The sequence below is a fragment of the Felis catus genome, chromosome A2, assembly GCF_018350175.1.
Source record: "Felis catus isolate Fca126 chromosome A2, F.catus_Fca126_mat1.0, whole genome shotgun sequence".
NCBI lineage: Eukaryota > Metazoa > Chordata > Mammalia > Carnivora > Felidae > Felis > Felis catus.
The window spans coordinates 4269121-4294595 of record NC_058369.1 but is presented as its reverse complement, the minus strand read 5'-3'; the positions used below and the strand labels follow the sequence as shown (position 1 = coordinate 4294595).

The 25475-nt window shown below is 61.7% G+C and overlaps 2 protein-coding genes across 2 annotated transcripts; one reads left to right on the top strand and one right to left on the bottom strand.

Annotated features, from left to right (window-relative positions):
* The first annotated feature begins 5058 nt into the window (after positions 1-5058).
* On the top strand, positions 5059-7859 carry LOC101093666 (3-galactosyl-N-acetylglucosaminide 4-alpha-L-fucosyltransferase FUT3). Its single transcript, XM_023250884.2, has one exon. The coding sequence runs from the start codon at positions 6335-6337 to the stop codon at positions 7484-7486; it is 1152 nt and encodes a 383-aa protein (XP_023106652.2). The 5' UTR covers positions 5059-6334; the 3' UTR covers positions 7487-7859.
* Positions 7860-10225: 2366 nt separating this feature from the next.
* Positions 10226-24217, bottom strand: NRTN (neurturin). The gene is made up of 3 exons (XM_023250885.2): positions 24080-24217; positions 13428-13603; positions 10226-10792 (listed from the first exon to the last, which is right to left on the bottom strand). The coding sequence occupies exons 2-3, from the start codon at positions 13594-13596 to the stop codon at positions 10368-10370; spliced, it is 594 nt and encodes a 197-aa protein (XP_023106653.1). The 5' UTR covers positions 13597-13603; positions 24080-24217; the 3' UTR covers positions 10226-10367.
* Between the last annotated feature and the right edge of the window lie 1258 nt (positions 24218-25475).

The window sequence follows — 25475 nt, the reverse complement described above, 5'->3', positions numbered from 1 at the left end:
CCGTGTGGCTTGAACTCACAAACCTGAGATCAAGAGTCACGTGTCCTACCGACTGGGCCAGCCAGGCACCCCCGCCCCGGGGTTTAAACCCTTGAGATACAACTGATTTCTTTGTGGTTTTTAAAAGTGTTTATTTGTTTTGAGAGAGAGAGAGCAAGTGGGGGAGGGAGGGAGGGAGAGAGAGAGGATCCCAAGCAGGTTTCACACCGTCAGTGAAAAGTCCAGTGCGGGGCTCGATCCCACGAACCGTGAGATCGCCACCTGAGCCGAAACCAAGAGTCGGAGGCTTAACCGACTGAGCCCCCCAGGTGCCCCTGCAACCTGATTTCTGACTCTGTCTTCAAGCTTGTCTCGTTCTTCCGGCTTTTGTGTCCTCCTGGCCTGGCTCTCAGCCCAGCAGGGAAAGCAGCACATTGTGGCCAAAGCTATGACAGGGAACATCAGCAGCGGCGGGAGCCAGAAGCAGGATGTGACCCGGCTGGGAGGGCAGGGGGAGGCAATCCGGGGAGGCTCCCTGGAGGACAGATCGGCCCCGTGGCCTGCAGGACGACTAGGCTGTAACAAGGGGGCAGGGAGCACAACTCTGCTTCCGGCAGATCAGCATGAGTTACCAGAGGCTCCTTAGCGCATTCGAGATTCCAAGTGACTAGGACGAGGACTGCTCCTCGGGCCCTTGGTCTCCCCGTCAGCAGCGTGGCTCTGGGAAGGCTGAGGTGTCACCATATCAAGGCTTGGCCGTGGTCCCAGTACACGGTGACATTAAGACCAAAAGCTCCGTGAGTTATATTTTAATAAGTCACCAAATACTTCAGGAGTAGATTTGGGTCGGCCTCCTCTGTAAACGCCCGGCCCTGCGCGGCCTCCAGCCTCCCAAACGTCCACCGGCCCCACTGGCCCAGGATGGCTAGACATTTGGATGACTACACTCCAGGCAGTAGGAAGCTGCCTCACGGGAACGATGTCTCCTCTGGACACAAGGAAGGGATGACACCTGAGAGGCAGACCTCAGGCCTTGACCAGCCTGCAGCAGCCTCCTCCCTGCGGTCTCCCTGCCTCCTCTCTCCCCTGTGTGTCGAGCACTGCCTGGCTGACCATGGCCACACACGACTCCGTGTGGCCTGGCCTCCGCACCAGCTCTGGCCTCTCTCCTGCTCGGGGAGACCCAGCCTTACTGAATCCCTCCATTCCTCTGTTCCTTGCTGCCTCGGGGCCTTTGCACAGGCTGTTCCTCTGCCCAGAAAGCTCTTCCCTCCTTTTTACAAAAAGAACTCCTATGGGGCTTTAGGTCACAGCTCACACATCCAGGAAGGCCAGGCCAGGCCCCATCTTCCTCACTGGTTGCAAGTTATAGTTTTATGCTCGCTTACGATTTCCTTATGGGTTTTTTTGTTGTTGGTTTTTTTTCCCCACTTGCTTCCTGCAGTATCCCTGGGGCCTGGAATGTAGCCAGAAGTCAAGAAATGTTCGTTGAAGGGCTAAACTAATGGGTAGCTGGACATTCTGCTCACCTGCCCCTCTCCACCCTCTAGGGAACCCCTGCCCACCCCTGGGCAGAACCCACTTCTAGAACCAGTGATTTAGGTCAGCCTTTTCCCTTGAAGGATGGGCCCACTGCATGCCCAAAGCCACACAAGCCTCGGGGCCACCGGTGAGGCCAGGCAGTGACTCTAGTCCCCAGTTTCTAATGCCATCCGTGATAGGATCTTAAGGGGAATTCAACTCTGCACGTTCCCGGACCCGATTCCGATGTGGGGGTGGGGTTCCCACACACATAACAACACCAGGCAGTTCTCAGAGAATCCAATTCAATTCCAAAACCATCCGCCCAGGGACAGCATCAGATCCCACAAAGTTAGGGGCTCACGGCTCCAAGCCTGCCCCGCCCCCGCCCCCCCCCTCCCAACCTCAGGTACCGGCCACCAGCCCAGGCCATTACCTGTGTTTCTGACGCACCAGCTAGAGACGAGTTTCCAAGGACCCGCTCCTAAGGTTTCATTAATTTGCTAAAGCGGCTCACAGAACTCGAGAAAACATTTAACATTTACCCGATCCTTAAAGGATAGGACAAAGGGTACGGATCAAGAGCCGGGTGGACAGAGGCACAAGGCAAGGTACCCGGGAGGGCTTAGGGTCTCTTGGCCCTTCCAGGCAAGCCACACTGGGCCTACGTCCACCTTCGTACCAACCTGGAATCTTTCCGAACCCTGTCCTTCTTTACACACAGGCACAATAGCCTTAGTCACGGGGCGCAGGCTGATTCAACCTCCTGGCACCAGGCTCCCACCCTCGGGTGGGTCCAAAAGTCACCTCACGGAAGGACAAGACACCCATTTCACTTTTATGGCCCCGAAGCATTTTCAGGAACCACGGATGAAGACCAAGTATATCGGAGAAATCAATTTGGGTCGTTTGAATGGCCAAATATACGTGCAGTCCTTATCAATCATTGTGTCACAGCCGAGTTCAGGGGAGTCCCACGGTCGCTTTTCGGCGATGGCCTGGCTCCTGGGACGGGGCACCCCGGGTCACCTGATGAAAGCTCTGGGGGTTGGGCTGAGCCGTGCTGCCGTGACAAGTATATTTCCTTCTCCTCCCTGGCGTTGTCTAATCCACACCCTGAGGAACCAGCTCTCCTCAGTCCTCAAATTCCTGGTCAGCTGCTAGCCACCCCTCCCCAGGTAAGGCCTCCTGGGGCAAATGTAACCCCTGCCGGAATGGATCGGATGCCCCCCTGAGTGAGGCTTGCTGGCTGCCCTCCTGGGGCCTTCCAGAGTCCAGGGGGGCCCGCGGTGGGGTGGTGGGGTGGTGGGGTGGGGCACAGGAACTTCCGAGGTAGGTGCCAGGCCTCGCCAGACCTCAGAGCCCCCCGCGCCCTGGCCTCCATTGGTAACCTCGAGCCCTTTGGAGTTCCAGACCTGGGACTCTCTCTGGCCTGTCTGGTGGGAAAAGGACTTACAATGCAGGGAAGTTTAGGGCTGGGTTTTCATTTGGTTCCTTTCTTTTCTTTCTTTCTTTCTTTCTTTGTGGTTTTTGTTTGCTCGCTTTTTGTTTTGTTTTGTTTTTTGCCGATCTGTGTGGCTTCATAGCACAAGGGCATTTTTTCATTCTGTTTCCAAGAAAAAAATATCTTGGGTTCAGTTTGGGTGGGAACCCCCCCGTCTCCCCCCACCAGATCTGTGCTCCTTCAAGGTCATTGCCAAGGACCTCCTGTCTCCCAGGAGGGGTGCCACACCCATACTGAAAAGCACCGGCTATATTCATTTTCGCTACATTTCTATATTCATTTTCGCTACATTTCTACGTATTAACCTTTGGTGCAGGGCCAGAAGCCCTGAGACGCACGGCAGCATATGGGCAAAGCTCTGTCCCTTTCCCAGTCCTGTCTCGGCTATCTCCTGAAAAGCCTGTGTGCTGGGTTCCCTTCCAGAAGTGTTGGCACAAATACGTGATTCTGCACTCCACTCCTTTCCATCATTCAAGGCCACCTGCCAGGTGCCACACGCTGCCCCGACAGCTTTACCACCCCCCCCTTCCCCGGGGAGCACTGGCCCGCCAGCCACCGAGGACATTTTCTGAAACAGCTTCACTGATCTATAATTCACACCCAGTACGATTCACCCATCTGAGGTGTACAATTTGATAGTTAACCTCATTTTATGACTTTTTTTTAATGTTTATTTATTGAGAGAGAGAGAGAGAAAGACAGAGTGCTAGTGGGGGAGGGGCAGCGCGAGCGAGGAAGACACAGAATCCAAAGCAGGCTCCAGGCTCTGAGCCATCAGCACAGAGGCCGATGCACGAACCGCCGCACGAACCGTGAGATCATGACCTGAGCTAAAGTCTGATGTTTGAGCCACTCAAGAACCACCCCCCCCCCCAGATGTTACATTTTAAAATAGGGGCGCCCTGGTGGTTCTGGCTGTTAAGGGTCCCTGTCTCTCTCTCTCTCTCTCCCTCAAAGATAAATAAATAAACATTAAAATGTAACATTGCCTGTCAAAATGTTACATCATGTTAGAAATTGTGGCAAAAGGTACCTGACTTAAAATGTGCTGTTTTAACCATTTTCAAGCGTGCGGTTCACAACGGCAGGGCAGCCAACACATCGATTTACAAAACTTTATTGTCACTCCAAATAGAAACTCTATCCCAGGTAGCAAAGACTCCGGGCTCCCTTTCCACCCTCCCAAACCCCTGGTAATCTGTAATCTGCTTTCTGTCCCTCTCAATTTGCCTATTCTCCATGTTTCGTGGAAGTAGGATCGCGGAATCTATGTCCGGCTTCTCTTACAAGAGAAGGGCAGTGCCCTCGAGGTTCGTTACACTACTGGCAGGTCTCAGAATATCCTTCCTTTTGAGACTAACATTCCCTGGTGAGGATGGGCCTCATTTTGTGTACCCATTCATCCCTCAGAGAACATCTGGGTTGTTTCCAAATTACGGTGTTGGTGAATCATGCTGTTAGGAGTACAGGTGTACAAATATTTGAGTCCCCGTTTTCAGTTCTTTTTTGCAGACCTCAGGGAGTAAGGACTGCTGGCTGCAAAGGCAACTAGCTCGAGGTTTCTGAGCGGCCACGGAGCTGCTGTGCTACATGCATAATTTTGTTTTACATTGTTTAATGTTTGTTTATTTTTGGAGGAGCGAGACAGAGCAGGAGCGGGGGAGGGGCAGAGAGAGAGGGAGACACAGAATCCGAAAGGCGCTCCAAGCTCCGAGCGCTGTCAGCACAGAGCCCAGCACCGGGCTTGAACTCACCAACCGGGAGATCATGACCTGAGCTGAAGTCGGTTGCTTAACCGACGGAGCCACCCGGGCGCCCCTGTAATTTTTTTAATTTTCTACCAGCTGTATTAAAAAGAGTAGAGAGACAAGGGGCGCCCGGGTGGCTCAGTCAGTTGGGCGTCTGACTTAGCCTCAGGTCACGATCTCACGGTTCACAGGTTCAAGCCCTGCTGTCGGGCTCTGTGCTGACAGCTGGGAGCCTGGAGCCTGCTTTGGATTCTGTCTCTCCCTCTCTCTCTACCCCTCCCCTGCTCACGCTCTGTGTCTCTCTGTCTCTCAATAATAAATAAACGTTAAATAATAAATAAGCATTTTTTAAAAGATTTTTTAAAATCACCTCTGCACGTAACACGGGGTCGAACGCACGACCCTGAGATCAAGAGTCGCCTGCTCTACTAACCGAGCCAGCCAGGCGCCCCTACTTTGTTTTGAAGCAGTTTTTGACTCACTTTTTCAATTGAAATTAGCGTTAAAGACTCTGTTCCTCAGACACGACGGCCACATTTCAAAGGCTCCATAGCATTACGGGGCTGGCGGCCACTGGATCAGAGGCTGCAAACACAGAGCGTTGCCCCGATGGCAGAGGGCCCTGCTGACAGTGCCTGATGTGTGGACAGAGTGGGGGACACGTTGGGGGTTATGTCGAGAGGGAGAGTTTGGGCTCTGGGTCATGATGCCTGTGGCTCAGTGTACTTGGGCGAGACATGCATCAGTCTCTCCAAGCCTCAGTTTTCTCATCTAAAACGGGGGACGGGAGGGGCTGGGCTGAAGGAGGTTGCTGGGGCAGAGACAAGGTTCTAGATTTCTGCTCTAGCGGTTGGGGTCTGGGGTCTGCGGTCTGGGAGGACTTTGTGACCACAGGCGGGCACAGGAAGGATCCGGGAATGCAGGGACGCGGGCGGGACCCCCCAGCACGGGACCAGAGGGGCTATCTCGGAGCACTACTGAAAGAAACACTGAGTAAATCCAACATCAGGTTCACGCTGGCACCTCTAAGCACTTCCTTTGCTCTCCTCACAAACCGGCCACGCTCCCCGTTCACGGCAGACCTCAGGATTGGCTGTTGCTTTGGCCAGGAGCCAGGAACGCCCTGTGCCCGAAGCTCTACTCTACCTGGCGAGCTCTCGCCTAACCTTCAAACCCAAGCCCTTTGTACCCCTCCTGGACAGATCCCCAGGTTCAAGCCTCCACTCCAGGGCACTGGGGAAGAGGCTGGGACACTATGGGAAGGGCAGGGTCAAGGTGGGACCTGAGGGCCCTTGGGACCAATGCCACCTCCCTGGGACCCCTCCCCACATAGGTTATGCGGCCAGGTGGCTGGAGACACTGGGCTCAGGGCCAGGCGCTGTCTGCTGGGACACCGGCGATGCCGCTGTCTCCCTCTGAGTCACCTGGCCTCAGTTTCCTCAACCGCAGAATACAGGTAACAACAGTGCCAGCCTCAGGACTCACGTACGTCACCTGGCTGACACGCTGGTGACCCACGATTGTCTCCTTTGTTATCAACGATGCCGTCTCCACTCCCCCCTCCTCCCAGCTGCTCTGACCCATGGATGCACTCGGCTGGACCAAGACCCGATGGCCCTGGCAACAGTGTCTCCTTGGGCTGCTGCTGCAACTGTTTCTGGCTCTGTGCTTCTTCTCTTACCTGCGAGTGTCCCAAGACACGCCCTTGTGGTCCGCCAGGTCGGGGGCCGATGCGGCAGAAGCTCTCGACGCGGCTCCCAACGGGTCCTCAGGGATGGTGTCCTCCCAGGGGGCGCCCTGCCCGACCCCCCCTGGGTCCTCTGCCCGCCCGCCCCTGGTGCTCCTGCTGTGGACATGGCCATTCAACCACCCCGTGCCTCTGTCCCGCTGCTCGGAGCTGTGGCCGGGCACGGCCGACTGCCGGCTGACTGCGGACCGCAGCGCGTACCCTCAGGCGGACGCGGTGCTGGTGCATCACCGCGAGGTCAGCTACGACCCGAGGAAGCAGCTCCCCACATCCCCACGGCCGCCGGGCCAGCGCTGGGTCTGGTACAGCATGGAATCGCCCAGCCACTGCGCACAACTGAAGGCCCTGGACGGATACTTCAACCTCACCATGTCCTACCGCAGAGACTCGGACATCTTCACACCCTATGGCTGGCTGGAGCCGTGGCCCGGCCAGCCGGCCTCCACGGTGGTCAACGTCTCGGCCAAGACGGAGCTGGTGGCCTGGGTGGTGTCCAACTGGAGGGAAGACTCAGCCAGGGTGCGTTACTACCACCTGCTGAAAGCTCACGTCCAAGTGGACGTGTATGGGCGCTCCCACAAGCCGCTGCCGGAGAAGGCCATGGCCCAGCAGCTGTCCCGGTACAAGTTTTACCTGGCTTTCGAGAACTCCTTGCACCCCGACTACATCACCGAGAAGCTGTGGCGGAACGCCCTAGAAGCCTGGGCCGTGCCCGTGGTGCTGGGCCCCAGCAGGAGTGACTACGAACAGTTCCTGCCCCCCGACGCCTTCATCCACGTCCACGACTTCCAGAGCGCCGAGGAACTGGGCCGGTACCTGCAGGCGCTGGACAAGGACCACGCCCGCTACCTGAGCTACTTCCGCTGGAGGGAGACGCTGCGGCCTCGGTCATTCAGTTGGGCCCTGATGTTCTGCAAGGCCTGCCGGAGGCTGCAGCAGGACTCCACCTACCAGACTGTGCCCAGCATAGCTGCCTGGTTCACGTGAGCCGGCCGGGCCGGGGCGGGGGTCGCCCCACACCACACCCCTGGGGACACACCTGCCGGGACGCGGGGGGCCGGGGAGCTCGCTTAGCTGGCGCTTCACCCGCTGGCCACCTCTGCTGCCGGGAGACCGGCCCGGGCCACCTTTCCTGCCAGGGGCCTCCCCCCCGCCCCCGCCGGGGGGTCTCACCCACTTGCCAGGAGCCTCACCCGCTGGGGACCCCACCCACGAAGGCACTCAGGCCCTGGGGAACCGGCCTGGGGGTCCCGGCCGCTGGACGCGGTTCTGCTGGGTTCGCTTGTGGTTGCCCTTGCTGTTGTTAACCGCCTGTGGGGTGGCAGGTGGGCAATATTGGCACCAGACTCCAGATGGGAAAACCGAGGTCTTCTCCCTTCTTTTACAACAGCGGCTCCCACCCCAGGGTGGCTCTGCCCTCCAGGGCACACTCGGCCAGGTGCCGTGAGGCTTGTGGCTGTCACAGCTGGAGATGGGGCGATAGCCTCGAGTGGGTGGGGGGCCACGGATGCTGTGCAACAGCCTAGGGTGCCCAGGACATCCCCCACAACCACGAATGGCCTGGTCCCGGATGTCACAAGAGGGAAAAGCCCCCGAGGTCAAGCCCATCAGGCAGTGGGGAGTGGGGACCAGGCTGCCTGGGGGGGTCACTGGGGGCCAGGGGCTGTCCGGCGAAGGAGGGGGGAGGGGCGGGTGTGGTGCCGTGCGAGTAGTCAGGCGGGCTTGTGTGACATGTGGCGACCATGCGGGGCGGGGAGCGTGACCATTGGCGTGAGTGTCCCCGCTGTGTGTGGGCGAAAGCCAGACCCCATGTGCTTTACAGATGAGCGGTGACCTTGAGGTGTCACTCGTAGCGTGCAGTCTTGACCGTGACGACTGAACGCATGTGGGAGGGCCGGGCGTCTGTGTGTGATCAGCTCTGCCGAGCCCCATGTAGGTGCCCAGTCTCAGTGCGTGCGTGTGTGTGTGCGTGTGTGCGTGTGCACTACAGGGAACCCAGCCCCAGGGATCTGTGGGGGCTGTCGGGTATATGTTCCAATTCTCTGGTGGTCTGGGCCAGCGCCCTGTGGTTGGGATCCTGGAACTGAGTGGGAGATGAGGAACCGAGGTGCCAGGAGGTCCCGACAGGATGCACACACTCGCTCCTCCATCCACACACACGCGCGTGCACACACACACACACACACACACACACACACACACAAGGTCATCTGGCTTCAGGGGCCACAGACCTGGGCTCCAAGGTCGATTTTCCCACTATGGATCCTGGGCTGAGCACCTTCTGTCTCTGTGGCTCAAGGCCATCTGGGACGGGGAAACTGAGGCTTGGCTTCTGCTCCAAGCAGATAGGGACCCCGGCTGCTTCTCTGCCACGGCTGAGCTGAGTCAGCCCAAACTAACAGGAATCCACCACCCCAAACCTCAGAGCCAGAAGACTGCACGGGTGGGCGGGGACCCCATCCAGCCTCAGCTCTGAGACTTCCTTCCAGGCAGACCACCCATGGGCTGGGGCCTGGCTGCCCGCCCTGCCCTCGGGGCCCCTGGCAGTCCTGCCCGTTAGCTGCCTTCAGTGTGGCCAGCTGCAGCTGGCGACCTGGGCAGCAGGGAACTAGGGATGTTCCTGCTGGGCTGGATGAACCTTCCTGGGGCACCTTCTGATTTGGTCCCTCCAGCTTCGGGATACGGGACTGGGTCTGGGAGGGACATGGTGTTAGAAGGTGGTCCTGCGCTCTGCTGTGTGGGAGAGGACAGGGCCCGTCTCCGGGAAGAGTGAAGGAGGGAAGGGGCTGTGCCCTAGGAAGCCTCGGTGGAGCTGGGGGTGAGGGAAGAGGAGAGGGCAGCACATCCTCAGGAAGGCTGTCTGGGGTGGGGAGGGGGCTGCCCCTCCAGAACCTCACTGGGAGGTCCAGGAGGCCACGGTCCACGCCCTCTGGTCCAGGGTGCCAGTGTAGGGGCCCAGCACCCGCCCCCTGCCCTGCCCTCCTCCAAGCCTGGGACCCCCACCCCTCCCTACCGTCTGGGAACCCAACACCCTGGGGTGTCCCAGGCTTGCCAAGCATCAAGGTGACACCGCGGGCAAACCTCAACAGCGCGCCGGGCTTTTTCTGTCCTCCCAGGGGACGCGTCGTTAAATCCCCCCGGAGCTCCGGCCAGGGCTTTTATGGGCCCAGGACCTACGTCCCCCGGGACCCGCTCTGCCCGGGCAGGCGCCGGATTCGGGCTGGACAGGGCTGGCGCCCGCCCCAGACCTATCCCCACAGGGAGATGGGCAGCGCGCATATATTTTTAGCTAGTGAAGGAGATAGTGCTCGGTTCCCTCCGGTGGGGGCCCACCGGCCTGAGGAGGCCCTTTAGGGGAGGGAGGCCGGGTCCACCTGGACCTCGGACTCGTCATCCGCCTTGGGCTCTCTCTTCCCACCCACAAGCTCGCCTGACGGGGCGGCGGACGAGGGACACGTCGGGGAAGGGGCCCGGGGACCTGCAGGCGAGTGGGAAGGACGGTCCCGGCCGACGTTGCCCCCACTCGCCCCACTCGGCTCTTTGTCCCACGGGAGGAGGACCCTCTTGTCCACCTCCTTTCTCCCAAAGCCCACGGGATCCTCCCACCATCCAGCAGGTGGAGCCCGCCCCCGCCCCCATTCCCAGCGCAGCTGGCGCCTTCTCCCCCCCGCCCTCGGGTCCCTCGGAGAGGTGGGCACCCCCGGCACGCGGAATCACGACGCACGCTCCGCTTTCCACACTTTATCTGGAGCGGGTATCGGACAGTCCTGGGGCCTCGACGGCATCGTCTGCGCAGGGGCAGTCTGCGGCCGCGGGGCCTGCCCGGCGGGACGGTGGGCGCCGTCGCGCCGGCGCCGGTGAGGTAGGGTCAGACGCAGGCACACTCGCGCGCCGACAGCTCGTGAACCGTGTGGTAGCGGCTGTGCGCGTCCAGGAAGGACACCTCGTCCTCGTAGGCCGTCGGGCGGCAGCAGGGCTGCGCGCGCACCCGCTCCCGCCGAACCCGCCGCCGCTGGCGGAGCCGCCGCAGCCCCAGGTCGTAGACGCGCGCCGCCGCCTCGCAGGCGCCTGCGCAGTAGCGGAACAGCACCGTCTCGTCGGACGCGTAGCCCAAGCCCAGCTCGCTCACGCGCACCTCGAGCTCGCGCAGCCCGCACGGCCGCGTCCCCGACCGCGCACGCGCGCGCCGCCGCCGGGGCCCCGCCCGACGGCGCGGACGCGGGGGCCTTCCGACCCAGGGCGTCAGCTCGCTCAGCTCCACCGCGTCCGGGGCGCCCTGCAGCAGTGCGCGATCTGCGGGGACAAAGGGCTGCGTCAGCGGGTGGCTGGGGGGGGGGGGGCGCGCCGGACCCTCGCTGTTCCCCGGCAAAAACAGCCCCGCGCTGGGGCGCTGGCGCAGCTGTCGCATCCCCCCACCCCCCACCCCCTCCACCCTCTCTGTGCACCTTGTCCCTAAGCACCGTTGCACTGGGACTTTTTCCCTTTCACAGAGCTGCTCCCTCCTCTTGGCAGGGAAGGAAGGGAGCACTCAGCTGTGGGGGGGTATCCTGGGCCAAATCCCTGTCCCTGATTGGGTCCCCCGCTGGCCCCACCCCTATGCTGGGCTGTCCCGGGGAACCGGCACACCCTTTCTGACCAGTGTTGGGGAGCTCCACACCAGGCTTCAACCGCTCACCCTTGGTTGAGCTGTTAACGAGTCTCTACGTCACTCTTTGGGGTCCACCCCCAAATGCCCCCCCCCCCCGCCCGCCGCCCCGTTCCTCCTGTTCCACGGCGTGGTGGGACTCAGTTTCTCCATCCACAGTACTGAGTCAGAAGTTTGGGCTTCAGCAGGAGCAGAGGAGCAGCAGGCCTGCATGTGAGGCCTTGCGCGTGGCACCACCTAATGTCACAGCCACCCCCGTGGTACAGGTAAGGAAATTGAGCATCCAACCCGACAGAGACTTGCCTAAGGCCACACTGTTAGCAGGTGGCAGAGACACAGACAAGCCCAAACAGCCTTCTTCCCGCCTCCATCGTGTGCCCAAGTTTGGCCCCCATCCAGTCCTCTTCTCCCACGGTCGCCGGGAGGTGCCCCGAGTCACCGATTCCCAGGGCCCCGTAGCCTAAATTGATTTCCCAAGCGGCCGGGCCTGCCCCAGTACCCTGCAGCCTCAGGACAGAAGTACAGACGTGGCAGGTGGTGCGGACTGTGGGACTGCAGGGAGGGGTTCCCGAGCCCTCCGCAGGCGGCCTCATACTTGTGGTTGGGAAAAGAGATCCTGAGTTTAGCCCCCTAAGGGCCCCCAGGCCGGCCCCCCCCCCCCCCGGCTCCCAAAGAAATAGCTTACGGCGTGGCCCAAGTGGGAGAGTCTGTCTGTTCCCACGGTGGGGGGGGGGGGTGTCTCAGGAGTCAAACCCTAGTTCTGCCACTTTCAGCCCTGTACAACTCAGGTAGGTGATGGCCCTGCTCCGGGCCTCAGTGTCCCCTTCTGCTCAAGGAGGCTCGTAGGGTCCCTGCTTTGGCTGAGGCTGGACAGTGGAAAGCGTGGATCCAATGAGCATCATGTATCCAGTTCCTGAAGTCCAGGGCAGGACTGGGGGGGCTCTGGGGTCAGGTTCAGGCCTGCCTCACTTAATGCTGCCTAAAATTCCACCGTGTTGTGCCCAGCCCTAAGGTATACATTTAGAGAGTTTTCCAGATAAAGCACGGATGCCCAGTTAAATTTGAATTTCAGATAAACAGTGAATAATCTCTTGGTGTTGCTGCCCTGCCTCCCTCCAGCAGGCCTGGCCACCGGTACAGGGGCTGGAACATAGGGGTGAGGTCAGCAGCAGCTTCTGCCCTTCCCCCTCCCACCGCCCCAACCGTGAAATTTCACCATCAGCGCATTGGTCTCGGGGCCTAACACTGGGGCTCTGAGGGGAGTCCGTGGTCACTCGCTTCCCTTAGGAGGGCTGTGCCCAGGGACGGGGTCCAGGGAGGAAATCACCGGCCCACGGACCGAGCCCCTTCCCGGTGCCTGAGATTTCACCATGGGTGTTGTGCCCTCGGGTTCTGGAACACTAGCGTTTTGGGGCCTCATCCGGGGTGTCTGGGACCCGTGTCCTGGAAGTTCTTTGACGCCGCAGGAAGAAGCGGCCAAGCGGCCGACGGAAGTGGAGCCCGTGCCGCCGGCTACCCTTGTCCATTGTAAGCACAAGAAAGGAGGATTGTGTGGGCCCACAGGGCCGGCGAGGACTTGCACGCAGGCGTGCCCGTCGCCCCACCCACAGGCCCGTTGCACGCGCCCAGACGTACACCTCGGTCACCCGCGCGGCTCCGCGTGGACACGTGCGCGCGTGCGCACACAAGAGGTGGGACCCATGCCCGGCCCATGCCTGGCAGGAGGGCACAGGGCAGGTGCCTGGAAGGAGTGGGAAGTTGGGCCGTGGGGGCCACGCCCCTCCGGGGGGGGGGGGGGGAGGCCGTATTTCAAGTCTGCATCCCCCGCCTTCTAGTATGTCATCTCTCCCAACTCCTGTCTCTTTGTCTCTGAGCCTTTATGCCTCTGTTTCTCTCCCCAGTTCTAGGTCTCTCGTGTCTCCCCCTCCGCTTGGTCTCTGTCCACCGGGCAGGTCAGTGGGGACTCGGGTGCAGCCTCCGTCTCCGCACACTCCCCGCTGTGCGGTGGGGGCCTCCGGGCCCGACGCCCAGGTCTAATCTCCATCTGGTCCCTTGGTCCCCTCGGGGCCAGAGCCTAATTCCTTATGACAGCTGAGCCAAGAGACCCCCCGCCACCTGGTTCTCAGCCACCACCCCCGCCCCATGCCACCCCTGCCAGGCCGCTGGGAAGACTGGCACCCCCTACACCCCATCTAAATAAGCCTCCGTGGCCCCTGCCGGAAATTCCACTGTTGTGCCCGCCCCTGGATCCCGCCATCTGACCCGCGACGGGGAGGGGCTTACACTGGGCCAGACGGGCGATCCGGGCGTCCAGGGTGCGAGGTGGCCGGCGCAGTGGGGACAGCGCGGGTCCCAGGCGGTGGCTGAGGAGCAGGCCGTCCCGACACATCCAGATGGAGAGCACGGAGCTGCAGAGCACCGAGGCTAAGGCTGCCGCCTTCCAGCGCTGCATACTCGGCCTGCGGGCACGGGATGGGCAGCCACATGGCCTCCGTCCGTCTTTCAGGCGACAAACGGGCACGGGGCACTGGGCCAGACACCGGGGACATGGTGGGGCCCCTGATTTCAAACCACTTCTGCTTAATGATCAGATATAACATTTAGAAATGATTCATCTAGGAGCCACTGAACAAGGTTGTGAAAAATGCTGCCAAGGAAAGGGGTGGGCGGGGTGCCAGGGGGAACGGGGGAACCACCCCCACCTGGGGGGTCCCACAGTGCTCCCCTGAGGAGTGTGGAAAGCTGAGACTTGAACGATAGTAGGAGTTGGCCAGGCAGAAGAGAATGGCATCGCAGGCGGGGGAACAGCCTGTGCAAAAGTCCTGAGGCTGGACTGAGGTTGGCCAAAGCACCCGGGAGGCTGGGGTGGGCGGAGCCCAGTGAGCCTGGGGGAAGACTGGAAGCAGGGGAGGCCACTCCCAGCAGGGGGCACTGTGGGACCAGGGTGTGGTGGAGATTTGGTGATTTACAGCACGTTCTAGGAGGCAGGATCCCTGGGGTTGAGACTTCCTCACCTAGTGAGGTCCTTGGGAGTGACTTCCTGTCCCTCTCTGAGCCCGGGTCCCCCCCACCCAGACACATAAACTGATGCCCAGAAGGGGCATCCATGGACCACAGCTGCACTCGACCCACCCCCAGGCTTCGCACAAGCTGGTCCTTCCTCCCAGAATATTCTCTTCCCCTCCTCCTCCCAGCCCCCCATTCCCCTCCCAGTCTCCGCCTGGAGGGCGCCTCCCCGTGGAAGCCTTCTGTGGCTGCTCATACTCCCCAGCCCCGGGCGGCGCAGGTGTGCACCCTCTGGGCCACCACAGTGCCCTGAGCTCACCCCCACCCCCACCCCCGTTAGGGCACCGAGGACTCCCTGCTGGGATCGCCTAGGCAAGTCCGCCCTGAGTGCACACAGTAGGTGTTTCACGACGCATGCGCACCCCCGCCCACCCGCGCCGGGACCTCTGCCGGCCGCTGGTTTACATTCCCAGCCTGGCCGTCTGGTGCCGGCCCGCGCGGGACCTGGCGTCCGGCCCGGTGTAAACATTTGCACGGAGCGCTGAAAGCCGGGCTGGACGCGGGTCAGCAGCGCCTGTGCGCGGCTGTCGGGTGCCGGGCACCCCCGCGCGCGCACCTCGGGCCGCTAGTGCTGCCGGCCACCGCGCGCAGCCGGGATTTGCGTGAGATTTGCACCTCGGTTTTGCATGGGCGCCGCCCTGGGTGGTTAAGCGCAGGGCGTCTGGAACCGCCTCTCCCCGCCCCCGCCCCGTGGAGGCGCGGGCGCAGGACCTACAACCGCCACCCAGCAGCAGGGGACATTAATTAAGCGCCTGCTGTGTAGCAGACCCCGTGCTGAGCCCACGAAGGAGGCGCCATGATCGCCGTTTTACAGCTGGGGAAAATGAGGCCCAAAGCAGGTAGGGCCTTACCCAAGGGCACAGCTAGGAAAGCATCTGGGATTCGAACCCGGGGTCTTTGGCGGGACCCCCACGCATGGGCTGTGCTGTGCTTGGGAGCGGATGCTGGGTCATCCTGAGGGCTTGCCGCTTTGGGGGTGTTTGGTAGGGCCGTTTGCGCGGCTGTCGGTGGTGTTGGTGGAGAATGAGCTTCCTCCCCCACAGGGGGCGTGCAAGCAACCTGGGGCCAGCCTGGAGATCAGAGGTCACAGGGCTGTGCCTGGCACGTGGGAGGAACAGCGGTGACCCATGTGGCTGGAACAGAGTGAGTGAGGGGGGAGGGGAGTCCGGAGAGGGGCCCGGGGCGGGTCCTGCAGGGCGGCGGGGGCCGCGGGGAGAATATTTCATTGTCAAATTTGTACAGCAAGCGGGAGACCCCCCCCGAAGTTGTCAGGTGCCCACACCGCGCCCCTTTGCTCTAAAAGTGCCCCTGCTTTATGCCGGGTCTCCGTGGGCCTCACCTGGGCAAGGCCCTCTCTGGACGCCCAGCACCCCGCCACCTCTCACACCCACGTTTTGAGGCGGGGAGATGGGGGGTGCCTCAGTTTCCCTGTGAGGCTGAACGAGGCCCCTGCATGATGCCCGGCTCTAGTCCTCTGTTTCTGCTCAGGGCTTCCCTCGGGGTGGGGGTGAGGGGGTGGGACGCTGCCAGGCCCGATGGGACTCTGGCCGTGAGAAGGCCAGGCCACGGGAGCCCCTGGTGTCCTTGGAGCCACGGGACCCCCCGGAGTCCTGATGGGGGCCGGAAAGCAGAGGGCCGAGGCTGGAGGGGGCCAGTAGGCGCAGCTGATAAGCGGCTGCTAACAATAGGCCTTTCAGCACGGGGGTCACCCAACTGGTTTGTCTCTGGCTGGGACCTGAGCCAGAGGGGTGCCGCGGGTGTGGCCGATGGCTTGGGGAGGGGCCGGTGTCCACCATCAGCCTCTCGGTGTCGTGGAGCCCCCGGACCTGGAGCCGTGCGCTCCCAGCACACGTGGGGGTCACACGCTCGGCCTTCTTGTCCTCGGAGGCACGCTTGGGTGTCCTCACTCCCATACACACCCAGACACGCCTGCCTGCGCCCGCTGGGACCGGCTGTCCCTCGGCCACTCAAACACGGTCCCACTGATGCTCTGTGTTTTCACACTCATCCCCTCGAATCGATGGGCCTCACGCACTCGGGCGTTTCCACACACGTTGGGACTCGCACGACCACCCCATCCCGCTCACTCGCGTGGCTGTTCTCACATCCATATACAAAGACGACCACATTGATGGGCTGGGGCATTTTCACACACATCCAGCAACATTATTACACCCCCAGGCATGTTCACAAGTCTTCCTCAAGCAAGATGACACCGACGGACAAAAACGCGGTCAGTAACTCGGATGTGTTCACACCGCCACCTGAAAACGTGGTGACACCCTCGTTTTTGAACACAGTCACCAGCTCAGCCCGCTACGCGGCACGGATCACTACCGGGGTCACTCCGTCCCGCTACTCACGTGCTCGAACCCCCACCCCGGGGCATGTTGCCACCCACACCCCCACGCTCTGACAGCCACGCTCACACCGGCTCACACACTTGCACGCTTTCACACTGGTACGCCCTCACCCGGGATAGGCCGGCTTCGCTTGCACCCGATCCGGGGAGCTGTCACCTCCCCGAGTGCTCGCGCTCCCAGCCACTCGGGTGTTCTTAGCCTCTTGCACCCTTGGGGGCTCCCACACCAGCATTTTCAGACTCTCCCGAAAGACACACGTCGTCTCCGGCATGCTGCACGGAGAACGGGCACGGTGGCACATGCACGCTTTGCACGCACGCACTGGGACCTCTGCGCGCCCAGGGACACATACCTGCAGGCTCAGGGGTGTCCAGCCGCGTGCGCATCCTGGCCTGGGGCCTAACTGGGGCCGCCCGTGCTTGCTCCTGCCACTCCCACACCCCGGCCACACACTCACACACATGGGGGCACGCGTGTGAACACCCGCTGGTGTTGCCAGGCGGTCAGCTCTGGACGTTCCGGGGGCGAGCGAGCGGCATAGACGCGGAGTGCCGTGAGTTAGGTGAGCGGGAGGGAGGCTGCTGACCCAGGAGTGAACTGCCCCGTCCTGACGACTGGTACACGGCCCAGGTCCACGCAGCTCGGGTGCCTCCCACGCTGCCCAGACGGGGCCCGGCCAGCGGTCTCTTCTCAACCTTCAGAAAATATCCCGACCCTGGAGAGTCCTCACTGCCCAGGGACGGGAGCGTTCTTAGGGGCCGTGACAGTCCGAACTTCGCCATTGGGATCAAGGAGGACTTCCACATCTAGCCGGAGGCCACAACGTGCCCAGGGCTGGGAGGAGACTCAGAGAGGGGTGATGAGTAACCCAAAGTCACACAGCCAGACAGGCGCTTCCGATCACCCAAGGAACAGCCGGGGTGAGGGTGTGGGCATGTGGGTGTTTCTAGCAGCTTCCGTGCTAGTGCCAAGAATGCTGCTCATTATCCTAGTGTCCAGGGAACGCCCTGAGGCTCCACCTTTCCATGGAGCTTCCCAGGAGACGCAGGCCAGGCATATGTGTTCCTAAGATCAACAGTCTCCTTCCTGCAGAACTCCTGGCCTCAGGGAGGTACCTGCTTCATGCTCCTTCCCAGGGAGAGGAAGGCTGGGAGGGGACCCTTCCCTCCGTCCACTCATCTCTGCAGTCCGAGGGAGGCCTAGAAGCGGGGCCTGCCTGCATCTGGCAAACTCCTACTCATCCTTCAGAGCCCTGGCTCCCACATGCCCTCCTCCGGGAAGCCATCCCTGCTTCCCCTCTTGGATCCCCAGCCGTGAGTCCCTCCCTCTTACCCAGTCCTGCTGGCATAGCGTCTGGGTCCACAGCTGTCTTCTCTGGACTGGGGGATTTGGGAAGGACAGCCTGGGCCGGGTTCTTTCAAGGCAAGGGCAGGCAGGCTTCAGTATTTCTATTCACAACGGCACGCACCTGCTCCAGCTCTGCAGTCCCCATAGTTTTGCTCACAGGGTGCCTCCCTCCGCGTCCAGCCTTGTCCTTCTCCACCTCACCCCTGGACACATCCCCGAGCTTCCTATGCGGGGGGGGGGGGCATCTCCCCGAAGGGGGCCACTCAGCACCCAGAACACTAGCGAGGACCCAGGGGAGCCTGACCGGTGGCTGCTGGGACCGTCGTCACTGCCCACGGGCCGAGCAGCCATGAGGACGGATGTGTGGGCGGCCCGCACGTATGGGTGAGCTTGTGAGAAGAGGCTTGCAGATCCGGGGTTCTAGATTCTAGACAGGCTGATTTCCGATCCCTGCTCTGCCTCCTCCCTGCTGGATGCCATGGGGCCAGCTGCTGCCGCTCTGAGCCTCAGTTTCCCCATCCGTACAACGAGCTGCCCGAGACACCCTCCCACATTTGGAGGGCCATCTAATTCAGTGAAGTCCCGCAGGCCCGGCCGATGGCAGCAGGCTGGGCCTCAGACAACGTGCTGGCACGCTTCCTCCCTCCGCGCGGACAGCTCCAGGGCTGGTGGCCGGGCCCGTTTCTAGGGCAGCCCGGCTCCTCTCCGTCCCCCAGATGGCTCCTGGAGGTCCCAGTGATGGGGAAACTGAGGTCCCAGCAGGGGCAGGACTTAGGTTCTCTCAAGGCAGGACTCAATGGTCCTGCAAAACAAGAAACAAATTCCGCAGCCCACAAAAATGTGCCCCCTCCCTGGGAGGCCCCAGGGCCCAGCCCCGCCCCTTGGTGGAGGTGGGGAAGCCAGGGCAGCCGCGAGCCGGCGACACACATCTGGGGGTAAACCAGGAACATCTGGCTAGCACAGCTGGTTCCGATGCTGCGTCTGCAGGGGCTGGGGGCCAGCCTGTGGGGCGGCCTCATGGGGGGGGGGGGTGCAGTCACAAACACCCCCAGCCAACCTTCCAGGCCCAGCCAGAGGTGGGGGCCCGGCCTCTCTGCTTCCCCCAAGCCAGAAGCTCTCTGTTGCCTGATTGCTAGAACCATCGCTGGCTCCCTGCTACTCTGAGAATCAAGTCTGAGCTTCTGAGCTTGACTTCAGGCGCTCCGGGTCTGTCTTCACCCAGGCGAAGCCAATGGATGTATAGACGGAGTGACTTCTGGGGACACCTGTGCTGGTGGAGTGACTATAAGAATAGCTAACACCAGCACTAGTGAACAAGCCTACCGCTGTTGATTTTTTTAATGTTTTAAAAAGGTTTATTAATTTCTGAGAGAGAGAGTGTGAGCGGGAAGGGAGACAGAATCCCAAGAAGGCTCTGAGCTGTCAGCACAGAGCCCGATGGAAGGCTCGAACTGAGGAACCGAGAGATCATGACCTGAGCCAAAGTTGGACGCTTAACCGACTGAGCCACCAGGCGCCCCTCTTTCTTTTTCTTTTCATTTATTTACTTTATTTTATTTTATTCATTCATTCGTTCATTCATGGAGTGAGTGAGCGAGCATGAGTGGGGGAGGGGCAGGGAGAGAGAATCCCAAGCAGGCTCCACATTCTGCTGGAGCCCCAGGTGGGGCTGGATCTCAACCGTGGTGAGATCATGACCCGAGTGGGTATCAAGAGTCGGAGGCCTAACCCGCGCAGCCGCCCAGGCGCCCCCTACTGGCGCTGTTCTAAGCACTTTCCTCATAGTGACTCAGTGAGGTATGGACTATTTTCTCTCCATTCCGTAGTTGGGAAAACCGAGGTCCAAAGAAGTGAAGGTATCGGCTCAAGGTCAAGCAGAGTGTAAGTGGCCAAGCTGAGATCTGAACACAGATGGTCAGGCAAACTCCTCCTCATCCCTCAAAGTCCCAGCCCCGATGCCCCCTCCACACTCTTCCTCACTGTACCGTATGACCTCTCTAATAACAACAATAACAACATCAACGCCCTGCCACGTTGGCTGTTATGTTAATTTAGTGCCAAACAGTGTGCTAAGTGCTCTCCGCGTGTTTAATTGTGCCCACAGACCCTGGAAAAGATGTTGGTATTTCCCACACGGGGAAGCTGAGGAGCAGGGACATAGAGCACCTTGCTCAAGGTGACGCAGCAAATAAGTGGCTGAGCTGAGGTTGAACTTAGGTCTGACTCTGAACTTGTTCTCTCGAACGCCTCCACGGTCCCTGGGACCTGGGTAGCAGGGGTAACGCTGAGGGGCAGGGGGGCAGTGGGAGGGCATGACAGGTCCTGCTGTTTGGGAGAAGGTGGGGCTGAAATCCACAGGAGTAAGAGGCTTTGGCAAAGACACACAGCACCGCAGAAATAGCGAGTCAAGTGCCCACATGGCAGCAAACCCAATGTGCCGGGCTGAGCTCTGCCCCCCACACGCCACATCAGCACTTATGGAGTGCCTACTGTGTGTGGCACCCAGCGGAGAACGCGGGCTGACCAAGGCTAACCTGGGCCGCACCCCTGCCACGCTCCTCCCCAGCCAATCAGGGAGGGGGGTCACAAGTGCGAAATAAACAAGGTAATTGAGATGCTGGCAGTTCCAAGAACAAAACGAAACAAGGCGAAGCGATAGTGACTGGGGGGGGGGGGGGGCGGGGGCGGCCTTTAGGTGGAGTGGGCAAGGGGGGCTTCTCAGAGGAGGCGGCATTGGAGCGGAGACCAAGTGGAGACTTGGAGCGAGTGTTCTAGGTGGAGAAGCTGCCTAGGTGTGGGGAGGTGAGGGCGGGGAGACGATGGGGTCGTGTGACCCGCGGGACCGGGGCTCGGTTCCCCACCGGTGCCTGGAGTCCTCTTCCAGAACCTGGCTACGCAGGTGTGTTCTCAGGGAGGCCGGGCTGGGGAGCCTGTGCGCTGGGACCCCCAGCTTTTCAGACCCGCCCCTTCCGGCCCCGCCCTCTGCGTGCGGCCGGCCTGTAAAAATTCCCACCTTGACCATACCAGACTGGCCAGGCTGGCCCGGGGCTGGCCTTGCAGGCGTCCGGGGCGGGCAGGAGGGGCTCCCTGGGGTGGGATAACAGAATCAGCCTAATTAGGCCTGGCACGGCTGAGCAGCTGGTGTGGGGCCCGGAGGGCGGCGCAAGGGACGCGGGTCCTCTGCAAGTAGCCCGGACGGTGGCACTCCAAGCTGGCCATTAGACAGAAGGGGGACCAGAGGCACAGACCTCAGGCGTGACTCAAACCCTAACGCTGATTTCCTGGGAACCAGGGCACCTGAGTCCCCAGAGTTCAGATCCTGCTTCAGGTCCCCAACACACTGAGCTTCTGAGCCTCAGACGGTGCCCTCTCTCTAGGCCTCGGTTTCCCCAACTGGGAAGTGAGACCCACCCGTGGCAGGCGGGAGCCCCTGGTCTGATTTCTTCCGGCAACAGCCCGAAGCCCGGTCTCCCTTGGATTTGAAGGGAAGATCATTCTGCTCCTGGATACCTTTGCTGAAGTGCAAGTGTGGCTGTTACCTCCCCTGAAAGTAACCTCCCAAAGGTGTCTGGGGACAGTAACGGTGCGGCCGTTGGTGGCAGGGCTCCTGGGCCTCGTCCTTCGAGGAAGACAGACTTAGACTCAGGGTAGACCCAGAGTGAGGAGCAAAGGGTGTACCTCAGGATAGGGGGGTCAAGGGTGACTTCCTGGAAGAGGGGCACCGGGGCTGGGGCTGTGAAGGATGAGTAGGAGTTTTCCAAGTGGGAAAAGAAGGGGAATTCCAAGGAGCAGGAATTGCACACGCAAAGATCTGGCTGGCTGGTTCATCGGGAGCCTCTCATCCACCCCCACCCCCACCCCCAGGTGTATCAGGCACCAGGCTTGTCCGATCCTGTGCTTCAACCCAGCACATAGTAGCTCGATGCTTGGGAGATCCGTGGAGCATGAAGGAACGATCCCCTGGCTAGCCCAGCCTGAGTTTCCTCAGCTGTGAACGGGGGAGAACCAGCCTCCTCCTGGGCCTGCCCAATGCTTACTTGGTGCTCACTAAGCAGAGTGAAGACCCCATCTTCCCTCCATCTCCCCACGTGGGCCTCCCCCCAGAGGCCCAGACTCCCTGCTCCACCTTGGGGACCAGGAAGGATGCGTCTGCAGAGGAATCTATAGCCTCAGCAAAGAAGGCTGGGCCCAGTGATGCCAGAGGCATTAAAGGCCCATTCCTCTCGCCTCTGTGTTTCCAGCCCTAACCTCCAGGAATCCGTCCTTGAATGCCCCAGCCCAGTTCTCCCTGTGCCAACCTTTCAGAACAGCCTCTCCCTCCCACACTCACCTAGACACCCTGGATTTTCCGAAACCGGCAATGCCATTTTCTGCCTCCAGATCTTTGCATGTGCAGTTCCTCCTGCCTGGAATGCCCTTTCTTTTCCCACTTGGAAAACTCCTACTTATCCTTCACAGCCCCAGCCCCAGTGCCCCTCTTCCAGGAAGTTTCCCTTGATCCTCCTATCCTGAAGGAGACCCTTTGCTCCTCCCTCTGGGCTCCACCCTGGGTCTACGTCTGTCTTCCTCGAAGGACAAGGCCCAGGAGCCCTGACACCAACAGTCAGCCACACCGTCACCCTCCAACAAACATCTGTGGGAACAATCTCTTGATTGTGTCCTTGTGCCTGGCTGGAAACTCGTTTCTTCTCCTGCCCCAGACTCTTGGAAGCTATATTCTCTGCTCCTTTCCCCAAAACTGAGGCCTGAAACCTAAGGGGACAAGCGCTGATGGCAGAATTTCAGCCAGTGTGCCCTGCCACGGAGGGGGGTGTTTCCTTTTCTTCCCTGTACCCCTAGAATTAGCTCTTTGCAGCTCGTCACTGGGAGTGGTCTACAAAGCCCGGGGTTGGGGGTGGGGGCCTTCAGAACCCTGAACCTCAGGAATCCAAGGATGAAGGGAATGGGGAGGGGTGTCCAAAAGGCCCCAAGGCAAGGGGTTAGGGTGGGGGTAAACTGGTAAAGCTGGGAGTCGTCCCTCCACTGACATCCGCCTAGACCAGTCACGCCCCATTGGGGCTTCCTCAGCCTGGGGCACTTGAAGACAGACAAAGAGTGTCATGGAACACAGAGGGGGGGATGTTGGGCAGAGAAAGGGCAGGGCGGGCAGGCAGGAGTGAGGAAAGTCAGGGGTCTGGCCTCCAGCAACCCCCCCCCCCGCCTCCCAGGACCCTGGCCCTGCTCCCCAGATCCAGGCTGGGGTCCCAGGTCCCAGACTTGCAGGTCACCACAGGCCCGCTGAGCCCAGCAAGTGAGGACACCACAGTGCACGCTGTTTCTTGGGGGAGAGGGTAGTGGCGCGCCAATCCCTGGAAGTGGCCGTTGCCTTCTCCAGTCCCACCCCAAATCCACCCACTGTCTGCAGCCACTTCTGCCTAATGACGCCTAGCCCACAAACTGCACCTTCTGGGAGAACTGTGAGACTATCCTGAGCAAGAAATGCCTTTTCTAAAAAGCAAGGAAGGCACGGCCCCCTCTCCTTCAAATCCAGGCTTTGCCCTTAAGGGACTACCCTCCCCCCCCCCCCAAATAAGGGTTTCGCGCCCTCTTGTGGCTGAACAGGCGGCTCCAGGAGCCGAGAGCGCCGGGCCCTTACCGGAGGACACCGTGTCCCCGGAGGCGGCGGCGGCTGGAACGCACCACTGACAGATGTTTACTTCTGCGGGCAGCTGGGCCGCGACGGCAGCTCCCCGGCTGGGGTCTGCGGATCCGAATGCCCGCCCCCCACAGCCCCGTGCACACCACAAGGCAGCGCGGCTGTCTGGGTCTCGCTCTCCTAGAGGCTGGGGAGAGGATTCGGCTGCCCCCGCTTCAACCCCTGTTCAGACGCACGCTTGGGGGTCCAAGGAGGCGGAGGCGCTCTCGTCCCGTCGGACAAGGACCCTGGCCAGATCCTGGCTTGGGGAGGCACCCAAGATCGCCCTGCCCACCTCTCCCCCCGGCCATGCGCGGACCTGTCGCCCCCTTGACCCCACATTCAGACACATACCGGTTCATGGCTGGAGGAGGGAAGCCACCGGTCTATCCCGAGCCCCAGTAAGCTCCCAAACCTCCGTCCAGGGGGCCGGTCCCCCCTCCCACCACCGGTGCCCTGCGGGTCCCCCGCCTGCCCCTGCTTACCTGCTCGGGGTGCCCGACTACCCGTCAGTGGTGGCCGCGCCTGCCGCCCGCGCCGGCCCCAGCCCCTGCCCCTGCCGCCGCGACCGCCATCCGGGCCGCCTGGGCCCGCGGCGCCCGGGGGGGCCCGGGCCGGAGGGGGCGGCCGCGGAGGGGACGCGGCGCGGGCCGGCCCATGGGGCCCCCCCGGGCTCGATCAGCCGCGGGCTGCGGCCATCCCGGCCGGGCTGGGGCTGGGGCTGGGGGTGCCCTGGACGGCCGGCGGCTCCGAGAGCGCTGGGTGCGGGGGCGCACGGACGGCACGGGCGGCCTGGGCGCGCGGCGCTGGGCTCCGGGGCTGCGGCGCGAGGGGCCGGGGCGCTCGGAGCGGCTCCACCGCGCGCTCTCCCGCCGCCTCCGCCGCTCCCGCCGCGGACGGCTTGGCCGGCGCGGGGCCGGGGGCGGGGCCGGGGGCGGGGCCAGGGGCGGTGGCTCGGGTTTCCCGGGACGGGAGCCGCCCCCGCCTAAGGGGGGGGGGGCGGGAGGAGCGCAGGTGGCTGGGGTGCAGAGGTGAAGGTGATCTCCCCGGGCCCCGGAGACAACGGCGGCGCCCCTCTGGGAAAGCCGGGGCCCCAAGACGTCCCCACAAGGGCCCCCTTCTGGGAAAGGAGGTACAGCGCCCCCGACGCCAGTACCCGCGGCTTTCAGCGCCCCACGCTCGGTTGAGGACCTGGTTTTACTGCCAGGCTCCCAGGTCCTGCCTGGTTGCCTTCCGGAAGGCAGGGCCCCAAGATGTACCCTCACCAAGGAAGCCCTTGAAGGAAGCTCCCAGAGTAGCTGCCCCCTAATTAGCCGTTTTCCACCCCTACTCCAGAGACCCCGACGGCGCATCTTCCATGAATCTGGGTCCCCAAGAAGCACCCCGCCCCCAGATCCCCCTCCAGGGAATTAAGAGTTACAGCACTACCCAAGACGGCGGTGACAGCGGCCCACGATCTCCTCCCACCCCACTGATGATTGTGGGGTCCTCCCAGTCCTGCTCCGGGTCCTCTTTCCAGAAAGCTGAAGAAGCCCCCACCCCCCCATGACAAAGCCGTTCTAAGGAACTAAGACCTGAAGTTTTTTCCCCGAGACAGTGATCGATACCCTAAGACCGATGATACCCGCAGCCACAGAGCCCCTCCTCAAGTGGCCGTTCTCCCCATTCTGACCTCAGAGCCCTGCGGGGGATCCCTTTCCCACCCCAGGCGCTCCACGGCGCTCTCCTGGGAATCAAGACCCCGCGCTGCCCCTCCCACCTGCGAGCCCAAACCCACCGCGCCCCCTCCTCGACGGCTCCGCGTTCCTAAAGCGCCCCCTGGCGGCCCCAGCCGACTCAAGGGGGTGGGTGAAGAGGAGGGGTGGGCGGGGCTGGAACCTC